Here is an 11,994-nt window from a genome sequence, read left to right as displayed (position 1 = left end):
GTTCCATGACCAGGTTACCATTCAGAATCTGAACCACAACGCCCCTGTCTCTCCTACTAAAGAGTTTGAGGTCTTGGTAAAGGAGAACAGCATCGTAGGCTCGGTCGTTGCCCAGATCACGGCTGTTGATCCGGATGAGGGACCCAATGCCCAGATCATGTACCAAATAGTGGAAGGCAACATCCCTGAGATATTTCAGATGGACATCTTTTCTGGGGAGCTCACAGCCTTGATAGACCTGGATTATGAGACAAAATCTGAGTACGTGATTGTAGTGCAGGCCACATCTGCTCCTCTGGTCAGCAGAGCCACAGTCCACATCAAACTCGTTGACCAGAACGACAACAGCCCTGTTCTCAAGAACTTCCAGATCCTGTTCAATAACTACGTCTCCAATAAGTCTAACACCTTTCCCTCGGGTGTCATAGGGAAGGTCCCAGCTTATGACCCAGACGTGTCTGACCGCCTCTTCTACACCTTTGAGCGGGGAAATGAACTGCACTTGCTGATTGTAAATCAATCAAGCGGGGAGCTGAGGCTGAGCCGTAAGCTGGACAACAACCGTCCGCTCGTGGCCTCCATGCTGGTGACTGTCACAGGTAGGGTGTGAAAATCATTAAACCTTTAGCACAGTACTTCTGGGGGCTCTGCATGGTCCCCTCGGGGAGCCCATTCTGCATCGGGGTGTTGGTTGGAGACTGTCAACAAGCTGTGGGTTGAGAGCCTCTTCCACTCAGGAAATGGTACTGGAGGGGCTGGGAGGAGTGGCAGCGGGGGGCATGCTGCAGGGGAGCGCTCTGTGAGGGGACTGAGGCTGGAGGTGGGCTGCAAGAACAAAGCATCGTTACTCAGCTGTGCGAATCGCGGGTGGCTGCTGGTGAGCCGGCTGTGGCGGGGCTGTCACCAGCCAGGCTGTGGTGTGTGCTGTAGGGTGCTGGCCAGGCAAGCAGCTGGGTGCCGGGGTGGCTGAGCTTCTGGTGTGTGGGCTGCTGGTGAGCCGGCTGTGGCGGGGCTGTCACCAGCCAGGCTGTGGTGTGTGCTGTAGGGTGCTGGCCAGGCAAGCAGCTGGGTGCCGGGGTGGCTGAGCTTCTGGCCTAGGGGCTGGCATGCCACTTCGCTCCCGAGCCGAGTGGCTCTTCTCCCTGCCAGGACCAAGCGCTTCCTGGGCTGTGCTCGGGAGGGAGGGGTTGAACTTGGTGTGAGGGGAAGCCTCTTCCAAACACCCATCTGCGGGTAGCACACGGTTCAGTCAGGTTCTGGCTGTGGCACCTACTGACACCTGCACTTTGTGGTGCGGCTTCTAAAACCTGGTGCCACCTTTTTGCAGCCAACTTCGAGTTGCAGGGGACAGCTGTGACAAACCTCAGAGTGCAGTGCTTAAAACTCTTGCAACGTATACATTGCCAGAGGATCCAAATGCGGATGCAGCTGGTAGCTGCCAGGGTGGCTTTGGGGAGAGCTGAGTCCCCTCTGGCCAAGCTGCTGGTGGGGCAAAGGCAGACACAGGGGCTTGCCCATGAGTGAGCGGGGTTCGGATCTGGAGCTCCTCGCTGCCTAAGCTTTGCCTTCACCATCGGCCTTTCTTTGCTCGTGGATGCGTGATCTGAAATGGAGGCATCCGTCCATCGCTGAACCGAGGAGCGGCTCTGGGGGAGGGAGGACAAGAGCCCTGTTTGGAGGAGCCAAGTGCCGAGAATTACCAAGAGCGCCTGGGGAGCCATACATTGAATCGTGATGCTCCCCTGATCCTCAGCTACCCGCTGCCCTCCCTTTTTACCTCTCTCTGGCTTATTCACCAAGGGGAGGATTTCTTTCAAAAGATGGAGCAAGGGCTCTAACTGGAGACCTGTTCCAGGCAATCCAGCACCAGCCCGTCAGTGAACTGGGGCTCTTTGGGGGTTAATTGTAACCGCAGGGCTGGCTGAGATGGGTGCAGGCACACAAATGCCCATCGCTGGAGATGGGGGGGTAGTTCTGACCTTTCCAGCTTCAGCCTGAGCGTGTTTACGCAAGCCCTGCCTCCTTGCACACTTAACCCTGCACAAAGGCAGGAGACAATCACATCCCCGAGTCCTGCGTCGAGCTGCCTCGCGGTGAGGGGGCCCTTCCGATGCGAATGTCGTCATCTTCCAGTGGGAAGGGAGACTGGGAGAGGTGTGCTTGTGAAGGAGGGGAGAAGAGGGAAGGGGAAGAGCCGTACTGGGGAGGGAAGTGAGACACTGGAAAACAGGCCTTTTGTTGGCTTTGATACTGGCTGTGGAGGTCTGGTTTGGTTTTTCAGTTTTTATTGTTCAAAGCCCCCCGCCCAGCTGGCAGCCCCGTTGGCCCCGTGCTGTGGCTGCGTGCAGGGCGAGGGTGGGTTTGCAGAGCTGGTGGACAGGACATTCAGACCCAGGACACTCAGACCCAGCTGCATTGTTTGCCCAGTAGCAGGAGCACCTCCCTCCTGCAGGTGCCCTGAGGATCAGCATCCGAGGAGGGAGCAGCTTCCCTCCCTGCCTGCCTGTGAGCTTTATGGTCCCTCTGAGGGACGCTGGATCCCCTAAAACACAGGTCAAAGGGCCCTTCTGCCTGCCTGTGAGCTCTGTGTGTTCTCAGCTCAGCCTCTTGTAGGAGGCCCAGGAGACTTGGGCAGTCACACACCAGTACCTTTCCAGGGGGTCTGACAGCCTCAGAACTGACCCCAGCTCCTCGCAGATGTGTGGGCACCTCTGGCTGCTAAAAACTGCCCTTGGCCACTGAGGCTGCAGGACAGTGGGGTGGGGGAGCTGTGTTTCCGGCCAGCAGCAAACATCGGGGCGTTGTAGGAGACTGATGTCGTGTTGACTTTAAGCCCTTCCAGACCGGTTTCCCTGGGCCAGGCAGCTGGGCTGGCGGCAACTCAGCAGCACTCAGCTGTGGCTGCTGCCTTGCCCCAGTTCCCCTCGAGGTCTTGCTACACAGCTCCCCTCAGCCTCCCTCCCCTGGTGAGGGAGCCCATTTCTCCAGGATATCTCCCCTAAAATCCCAGCCTGGCAGGGAAGGCTCCCCTAGAGCACGTGAACACGTCAGAGCCATCTTGTCAAGCCAGGAAAGGGTGCCGAGGTTGCCCTGGCCTTTCACAGCTTGCATGCCTCTCCTCTCTCTCTTCCTCCCCTGTCAGGTCCATCACAGCTGGAGGTGTTGACCACAAAGTTAGAGTGGAGACTTCCTGGTTAGGGAACAGTTTTGGAGTCTTCCTGGTTATTATATTTTAGTCCCTGTCTTTATTGCTACCAGGAGAGTGACATTCATACTCTCTGTTGGGTGAGGGGAGTCCGATTTACTTCCAAGATCTCTTAACCTGTCAAGTGTCGTCACAATCCTGATGACGGGTCTGTCAAAGCACTTCAGAAGTGGTGAGGAATGTTCTCCATACCCAGCCTTTCCTGGCTTCTCCGTCTGGAGGTGTTTCACTGCAGATGTGAACGCTGCCCCTGCCTGTCCCCGGAGCATCCCCCCCATCTCTGGGGTGGCCGCTCAGGGCACTGCAGTCAGAGCGGTGGCTTTCACTCACTTGGACCCTGACTCTGCTGCTCAGAAGAGGGCAGATGGCGATGCACCAGAGCTTGTTTCTGAGCTCCTAGTCCCCTCAAGAGAGGGACAGGGGTGTGTCCCCTCCTGGGTCAGGAAGTTCATTTGAGCTGAGCTGCCACCTTCTTGATACCTGGAGCTTCCTGGGAGGCTGAAGGCCAAAATGTTCGCTGTAGGGGAAGGGGAACCTCTGCAGTGACTCCGGGGGTCTTGGGGTGGGAGCACTGGCTGGAGCCTGTGCCTTGTGCCTTAACGGGCAGGCTGAGGTGCTGGCTAAGGTGCTCCCTGGGGATCTGGAGAGCCTCTAGCAGCACAGGGGGTCAGGAGAGATGGGCTCTTGCCCTGGCAGACGCAGGAGACCACTGAGCAGCAGTCGACAGCCCTGCTCCCCACAAGAGGTTTCCAGCGCAGGCCTGGAGCTCCATTCCCAGGCTGACGGCGCACCTACCTCAGAGCAGCCTGCTGGCCATCCCGCTCTCTGGCCAGAGTTGCTCTTTCTGTAGCTTCACTGCTTTTGAAGCTGGTGACTGTCAGTCCTGGAAACGCAAACACAATGACCTGCTGCTGCCCAGCACGGGGTTGGAGCCCCTCGTGTCCCTTCTCCATACTCATTTCCCTGTAGGCATGTTTCCAGGGCTCCTTGCTCTGCTGCATGCATATTCACCAGGCACCAGCTCTCCAGCCACAGGATTTAATCAGAAAGGCTGAGCATTCGTGATTAAAATGCCTCCCAGGGGGGTCAGTGCCTCCAGCCAGCTTTGGGCTTGCTTTTGGTAGCTTTTTCCTGTTTTGCCCATTTGCAGCAGGTCATTCTCTTAACCATCTGCTTCCCCTCGCTCGGAGCCGAGGGGGGAAGGCAGCCCTGGGTGTGATGCTGAGGTGAGACAGCATGTTATGCGGGAGCTTACCGAGGACTAGGGGGCTGGGGCTGGCTCCACATTGCTGTGGAAAACTGGGAAAGGGGTTCTTGGGCTTTCCTGCCGTGGACTGGGCAATGCCAAAGGTGTCAGGCACCCTGCAGCCTGCTGCCTTCTCCGGCCACAATGTTCTTGCTCCTGGGAGGTGTCACTGGCCTCTGCCTGCCCCAGGACTTAGCATCACACTGGCCAAGGCCTAATAACAGCCATCAATCAGGCAGATGTCTGCCTGCCTGTGGCCCAGCCTTTGGCGCCCCGTGGGCCGCGCCCTAAAACCAGCCATCAATCAGGCAGATGTCTGCCTGCCTGTGGCTGGATGCTGAGCAGCCCTTGGGGAGAGTGCGAGCTGTCCCCTGGGCCTCGTGGCTGCTTCCGGGTGAACTGGAGAGAGGGGAGTGGGAAGCAGCTGGGCTCGTACTTGCCTTGGCCAGAGAGACAAACTGCAGGGAGGGGACAAAGGAAGAGGAGAGGGAGTGGGAGTAGGGTCATAGTGTCGCTTCCCACCGAGAAGGGAGCTGGTGTCAAAGTGGTGGCATCGCAGGGTGCTGCCTTACCAGGTGGTCTCTTGGGGAGGGACGCTTGGGGAGCATCTTAAGCTAAGTGTGGCTGAGCCAGGCTTGTGGCTTTCCCCTCGCTCCTGCCTCCCCAGGGCTGGGTGACCTTGGCAGCCCATGAGCCTCTTGCAGAGAAGAGGTGCCTCAAGAGACACACACAGGTGAGGATGCCAGTTCCTTTCACGGAGCCCCGGCAGGTCTAAATCCCCTGGCACATCCAGCCAGGTGCTGGACGGAGCTGTTTGGTAAGTGCTGCTCACGTTGCCCTCCATGTCAGAGCCAGCATGGTGTCGCACAGAGGGTGGTTTATCACCTTGCTTTTGTATGGGATGGGAGCAGTTTGATGTCAGAGAGAAGCAGCCCCCCTTTCTCCTGGAGATTAGCTCCTGGGTAACCGTACTGGCACTGCTCCTCCCCCAGCCCCTGCGAGCCTTATCTCTAGAGCACCAGTCCTGGTGCACAGGCTGATGCTTCTGCTGGAATGTGCAGGGTCACCAGAAAGCTTTCACCTTCTGAAGAGCAGAAGAGAGAGGAGGGAAAAAAGGGACTCGTTTCAATCTTTAAATCCTCCTGCACTGCAAACTTCAAACAGGGCTGCGGGAAATCAAAAGGCTTTGCCGCGCAGCAGCCCTGGGAAGAGTGGAACAGTAAAGGCAGCATTGCACCTGAGGCTGGGAGCTGGGGAGCGGGGGACTGGCCTTTACAGCCCTGGTCCTCACTGGGGCTGGGGCTGACAGGGCGCCAGGAAGCCAGCTGCCCCTCATGCCACCTCGCACTGGGCTGCGGGGGATGAAGCAGTGCTGAGCAGTGTCTGGCTGGGTTTGCCGGGCTTGTTTCACAGGTGGTCCCAGCACAGGCTGCCCAGGGCTGCCTGGTGGCAATGGTCTGGTCCGTTAGTCTGTCCTGGTAGCAGCGCTCATTGGAGCAGCCACCCAGCTGACACCTGCATGCCACTCAGATACGTCCTGCTTGGAAGGGCGGGCACGGGGATCCTGAGAACGGAATCACCTTGGAGCTTATGGGTCCCCTTGCTGTTCTGAACAGCACAGAGTGGTGTCATACCCAGGCCAAGAGAGGGATGGAGATTACAGAGGGACAGAGGGTGAGTAAATGGGCAGCTCTGCTGCGTTCACGCCAGTAATGTGCTGTGGTCCCTCCAGGGCCACCGCGAGCTAGACTGGACTGTGGCACCTTTGGTGCAGGGTCTTTCTAAGGGGGTTGTCATGCCAGCGTGCTTGGTTGTAACCCGCATGCTTCCTCTGAAACGATATCCACCCTCCTGCCTACCTTTTCACAAGCCCATCACCCATGTCAGTGTTTAATTTGGGGCTCAGAGCTTGAACGTGACATGGAGTCCTGGGAGAGGATGCATGAAGCTGTCTCTGCAGAGCTGATGTACGTGCCAGGGATCAGTGTGGCAGGCAGGGAAAAGGAAGTGTCCCAGAAAATTCCTTGCTCCTTGTTCAGGTGGTCTTGCCTGCAGGGAGGCACAGGCAGCCAAACCCAGTGTCCCCAGGGGAAGGGGGTGGCTTGTGTTTGCTACTCATTGGTCATGTGCAGGGGGTGTTGCAGCAAGGCTTGGCACCCACGGATAGTCCTGGGAGTCGCCATCGAGATGTGCTGATGTAAATGTTGTCTTGGGATGGTGATGGAGAGCCAGGTTTCCAAGGAAACGTGGGGGCTTGGGGCTCTCAGGTGGGTGGGATGGGAGATGGAAACAGCAGGCGACAGCCTGGTGCTGCCGACACCCATGGGGCACCGGCACTGAGGTGCTGGCAATGGGCTGGCATATGAGTTGTTCCATTTCACCAGGAACAGCACAGTTCTTGATTAGATTCATCAAGCATTTCTGAGGTTGGCACGGTCCTTGCTGCACCATGGTGAAGGCTGGCTCTGCCTGCCGGAGTCCGTGCTGGGGGTGGAGGGCCCAGAAGGAGGGGGACTGGGAGAGAGAAGGTGTCCTGGAGCAGCAGGCAGGCTTCCCCCTCTGGGTGCCCTTGCCAAAGCTGCTGCCAAAAGGGTCCGGGGTGGCCTGAGTGAGGGGAGCATTGGCAGGATGCTCTGTGCAATGATCATATAGCTGCTGGGTGCTGTGGTGGGAGCTGTGCCGTTGCCTGTCCGGGCTGGTGCTGTGCTGCCTGTGCCCGTGCAGCCTCAGCTGGGGGCATGTGAGTGTGCCTAATGCGGGGTGAGATGCTGCTAATGGCCAAGGTCCTGGGAGGGAGCAGACAGGCACACTCCAAGTGAGCGTGTGTGCTGCTGTGTTCACGCCTGGGAGATCACTCACGTGGTGTGGGGTCCCACGGGAAGAGAGTTTGTTTCCAAGGAAAATAAAGATTAAAGAGAATTAAACAAACTGGAGATGGGCCGAGGGAGGAAGAGATGCGGAGCAGATGGTGAGAAGGGGGGAAGCAGGGAGACCGGCACAAAAGCCGTAGAGACCCTGGAAGAGAGAGGAAGGAAATGGCAGGAGAAGAGCGCAGGGAAGGGCAGTGTGGGAGAGGCAGACAGGACATGGCAGGGAAGCACAACTCCTTGGGCCTTGGCATCGGCTCTTGTTTGTCCAGCCTCCTGCTAGGACTTCCTTGTGCCTGAATCTCACCAGCATCTTTGTTCGGTTTGTTGCTGGGATCCAAGATGATCACCAGCATGAGAGTTCGGTTTGTTGCTGGGATCCAGGACAGCAAGGAAACCTGAGAGTCATCTCAGGAGAACCTGAGGGCAGGCAAAAGGTGCAGCTGCACCTACTGCTTCCCCTCCAGCCCAGGGTGCACACTGCTGGCCCCTGGGGCTGCGGCTCCAGGCTTGCTTAGCCAAGGACTCGGGCCTTTCAGGGGCCACACTGAGGGCTCTGCCTCAGGGTGGGAGGGAGGAGACCCTCCAAGCAGCAGGCAAAGTCCTGCAGGGTGTCCCTGTTCCCTCCCACAGATGGAATCCACAGTGTGACGGCCCAGTGCGTCCTGCGGGTGATCATCATCACAGAGGACATGCTGGCCAACAGCATCACGGTGAGGCTGGAGAACATGTGGCAGGAGCGATTCCTCTCCCCACTGCTGTCCACCTTCCTGGAAGGGGTGGCCACCGTGCTCGCGACACCCAAGGAGGACATCTTCATCTTCAACATCCAGAACGACACGGACGTGGGCGGCACGGTGCTCAACGTCAGCTTCTCGGCCCTGGCACCACGGGGCGGGCGCTACTTCAGCTCCGAGGAGCTGCAGGAGCAACTGTACATGAAGCGCATGGCGCTGACAGGCGCCTCCATGCTGGAGGTGCTGCCCTTCGATGACAACGTCTGCCTGCGGGAGCCCTGCCAGAACTACATGAAGTGCATCTCCGTCCTCAAGTTCGACAGCTCAGCCCCCTTCATCGCCTCTCCCTCCACTCTCTTCCGGCCCATCCACCCCATCACTGGCCTGCGGTGCCGCTGCCCGCAGGGCTTCACTGGGGACTACTGCGAAACCGAAATCAACCTCTGCTACTCCAACCCCTGCCTGAATGGCGGGATCTGCACCCGCAAGGAAGGCGGATACACATGCATTTGCCGCCAGCACTTCAGCGGTGAGTGCCCAGAGTTGGGGGCCTTGGGGGAACGGGCCTCTTGGCCTTGCTGTCACCAAGGTGGAGTGCTCTTCCCAGCAGGGCGGGGAGGGTCGGAGCCCTCTTCGCCTGCAGAGGTCCGGCTTTGGACCCAGCTCTCCGCATTTCCATGGCACTGCGTGTGCAGGGACGAGGTTGCCATAGGAATCTGTCTTTTAGGGAGGTGGCATGGAGGGCCCTTGGGGACTCTGGCCTCACGGTGTTTTCCACAGAGCAGGAGGACCAAGCTGGACTGTGCCACGCTGGGGGCACAGGAGGCTCCTTAGCCCTGCCCCGTGCCAGTGGGGTGATGGGCTCTGGCATCACTGGAGGTGCTGGTTTCAGCCTGTGCCAGTCCTCAGATGGTCTGGAGCTCATGCTGGCCCCATATGGGGTGGGTGAGCTGCTGCCCGCCCAAAACAGAAGGGGAGGCTGGGCCTAGCTGCCCCACCAGGCAGGATCCGATCCAGGCAGCTTTGGTCCTGGCTGTGGGGAAGAATCCTTGGGCCAGACAGTGTCTTGTTGCCACAAGTCCCCAACAGGGTGTGGAGACCCATGCCTGGCCACTGGCAGCCTGGGGGTGAGGGAAGGTGGTCTGTAGCTGCTGGGGAGGGAGCCCCCACCTTGCCCTCCCTGCAGGAGGGAGCGTGGCAGCAGATGGCTGCCTTGGAGCCGCTCTCCTGCGGGTTGCTCCTGGTGAGATAAGCAGAGTCAGTGGTAATTAACCCCCAGCATTTGAAGCGTGAACAGTCATTAGCAGAAGGGTTAATGAGCTCATTTCCCTGTCACTTCTTGCTGTCTCTTCATCCTCCTTGCGTGCCCCAGAGCAAGTAATGGGAGCAGGGCCCAGGGCTTAGGACGGTAGCAGAGCAGTTCCCTGGAAGGGGGCTGGCAGACCCCCTGCACTGCTGAGCTGGCCTGGGGCAGCCCTGATAGTAGTGCCAGCAAGGTGCAGGGGTGTTTGGTGTCCCTCATCTGTCTGGTTTCCACTTGGGTTTTGCTTATACGTCAGAGCCTGCGCTCAGGATTAGGAGGTTCCTGGTGCTGTGGGCGAGACTTTCATAGGTATTGGCAGAGGAGCTCAGTGGCATTGGGCTGTCGCCACACCCTGGAGCCAGGACTGTGATGCCTGTGTGGTGGCAGTGCCCAAGGAGGCACTCAGCATGGCCGGGACTGCCCTGGCTTGTCCTTGCCTCTCTGTCCTTAGGACCAGTCCCCTCCTGTCCCATTCCCGTGCCATCCTGGGTCCAAACTTGCCCCTTCAGCTGGAGCTGGCCACCCATCCTGCCCTGTGGCTTGGGCTGCCGGGCTGGCTGTGGTAGCCAGCTTGCTGGGTACTGTGGGGAACACCTGGGTGACACATCCTTTGCCTGTCCCCAACTGCTCCACAAACTCCTGCCCCTTGGCTGCCTTGCCCCAAATCTGGGCTGAGCTCTATGCTCCCAGGGCAAGGAGTGGATAGGTGGCCACTGTGTGTGTGCCCCCAGCCAGGACATGTCCCAAGCCTCTCGTCTCTCCCCCCAGGCGAGAACTGCGAGGTGGACAGCCGTGCGGGTCGCTGTGTGCCTGGTGTCTGCCGCAATGGTGGCACCTGCACCAATGGCGCTGATGGGGGCTTCAGCTGCCAGTGCCCGGCGGGCGGCTTTGAGACGCCCTTCTGTGAGGTGTCCACGCGCTCCTTCCCACCACGATCCTTTGTCATGTTCCGGGGCCTGCGCCAGCGCTTCCACCTCACCCTCGCACTCTCGTGAGTCCTTTCTTTCCTTCACTGGTCCTGCTGTGGTGGCTCATGTGCATTCTGGGCCCGTCCAGGGACTTGCTGATGCTCTCTAGACTCCTGTGTTACCGGCTTTTCCTCGCCACAGGGCTGCCCTGGCGCCTTTAGCCAGAGACTTCTGGATCTGCGCCGGCATGTCCTCGCCGGCATCACCTCATCCCTTCCTTCAGTGGCTCTGCCCTGGCCTGCTGCCAGCTCTCTCTCTGCCTTCATGCCAAGCCCCCATGCTCCCAAAGCTGGATCAAGCTCCCTGCTCCTTCCCAGCTGGGCTTGCACCAGGGCCAGACCTGGGTTTCATGCTGTCCCCGTGCTGGGGTGTTGGGGTGTGCCACGGGGTAGTGAGGATCTCTACATTCTCCTCGCGCACACTCTGCCCTCCCATTTCCTCTCTTGCCCCAGGTTCAGCACTGTGGAGCCCAGCGGCCTCCTGCTCTACAATGGGCGCCTGAATGAGAGACACGACTTCCTGGCAGTGGAGATCATCCAGGGGCAGGTCCAGCTGAAGTACTCCACAGGTAGGCTGGGCCCTGCCTATCACAGGATCCATGCCGTGGGAGCAGCAAGAAGGCCTGTGCTGAGTGGGGAGGGCGAGGGGCTGCTCTGGATGGAGCCTGTGCTAAGGGAGACGGTGTTGAGAGAGGTGTTAGAGAATGGCAGTGGATGGCACGGGAGACAGGTGTGTGTCTCAGGACCCTCCCTAGGCTTAGGAGTGCAAGTACAACTGTTGGGCTGTGAGCACAAACCGAGACAAACCCTTCTGGGGTACCTGCTGCCATTCTGCCTCGTTATGTCACTGTGAGCTTTGCCCCCTGCTTTGCAGCGAGCCAGTCTGGAGAGGAGGACCCTCCTGTGGGGGTGTCTGCTATCTTGTCGGTCTCATCCCTGCTGCCTTATGCCATTTCTGTGCGCACCCTGTGCCCATCCTGCCTGCCCTGAGGGTTGGCAGGATCAGCAGCCAGGGGCACAGGGCCCTCCTGTTACCGACTGGAGCTTCCTGTGCTGCTTCCATCTCCCCTGCACACAGCGCCTGGTCGCCCTCCTTTTACTGCTCTGGTTGCACCGCTCGCCTTAGGGCAAGGCAAGGGCAGGGCACCTTGGCAGTCAGCCTGGACAGAGAAGCCATACCTGGGTGCTGGTTGCTGGTCCCAGGGCTGTAATTCCTGCCACCTTGCTCCTTCTCCAAGGCTGCAGCAGGCAGAGGCTGGCATGCTGAGCTTGTCTCCTTGAAGCCTTTCTCCATCCCTGCACGAGGCTGTTGGCAGCACAGTGCGTGCATTCAAGGGCTGTCCAGCATCCCTCGGGGTGCCACCGTCCTTGTCTCCGCAGGAGAGTCCAGCACGGTGGTGAGCCCCTACTTGCCGGGAGGCGTGAGTGACGGGCAGTGGCACACGCTGCAGCTCCGCTACTACAACAAGGTACGTGTGCCCCAGCTGTCCCCCCGCCTGTGTGGGTCTCGATCCCCATGACATGTAAGCAAGCAGCTCTGGCTCTCTTTAGTCTGACTCTGCCCCGGAGGGAGGCCGTGGAGAGAAGGTAGAGGTGGTTTTCAGCCCTTGGGGATGGGTGCAGTGGAGCAGACAGCTGGCTGCAGGGCGAGATTGACCCTCTGGGCCAC

General features: G+C 59.2%; 1 protein-coding gene across 1 annotated transcript in view; it reads left to right on the top strand.

Annotated features, from left to right (window-relative positions):
* CELSR3 (cadherin, EGF LAG seven-pass G-type receptor 3) overlaps positions 1-11,994 on the top strand; it is a gene marked incomplete at both ends in the record, with an annotated part of 18,731 nt that overhangs the window by 2,394 nt on the left and 4,343 nt on the right. Inside the window, 5 exons of the mRNA XM_010138464.1 lie at positions 57-599; positions 7,952-8,584; positions 10,127-10,349; positions 10,779-10,894; positions 11,706-11,794. Of these exons, the coding sequence (XP_010136766.1) occupies positions 57-599; positions 7,952-8,584; positions 10,127-10,349; positions 10,779-10,894; positions 11,706-11,794 (1,604 nt within the window). The remainder of the gene's footprint in view (positions 1-56; positions 600-7,951; positions 8,585-10,126; positions 10,350-10,778; positions 10,895-11,705; positions 11,795-11,994) is intronic.

This window comes from Buceros rhinoceros, unplaced genomic scaffold (genome assembly GCF_000710305.1).
Source record: "Buceros rhinoceros silvestris isolate BGI_N320 unplaced genomic scaffold, ASM71030v1 scaffold15646, whole genome shotgun sequence".
NCBI lineage: Eukaryota > Metazoa > Chordata > Aves > Bucerotiformes > Bucerotidae > Buceros > Buceros rhinoceros.
The sequence above is the reverse complement of the archived record's forward strand: the minus strand, read 5'-3'. Positions and strand labels throughout refer to the sequence as shown.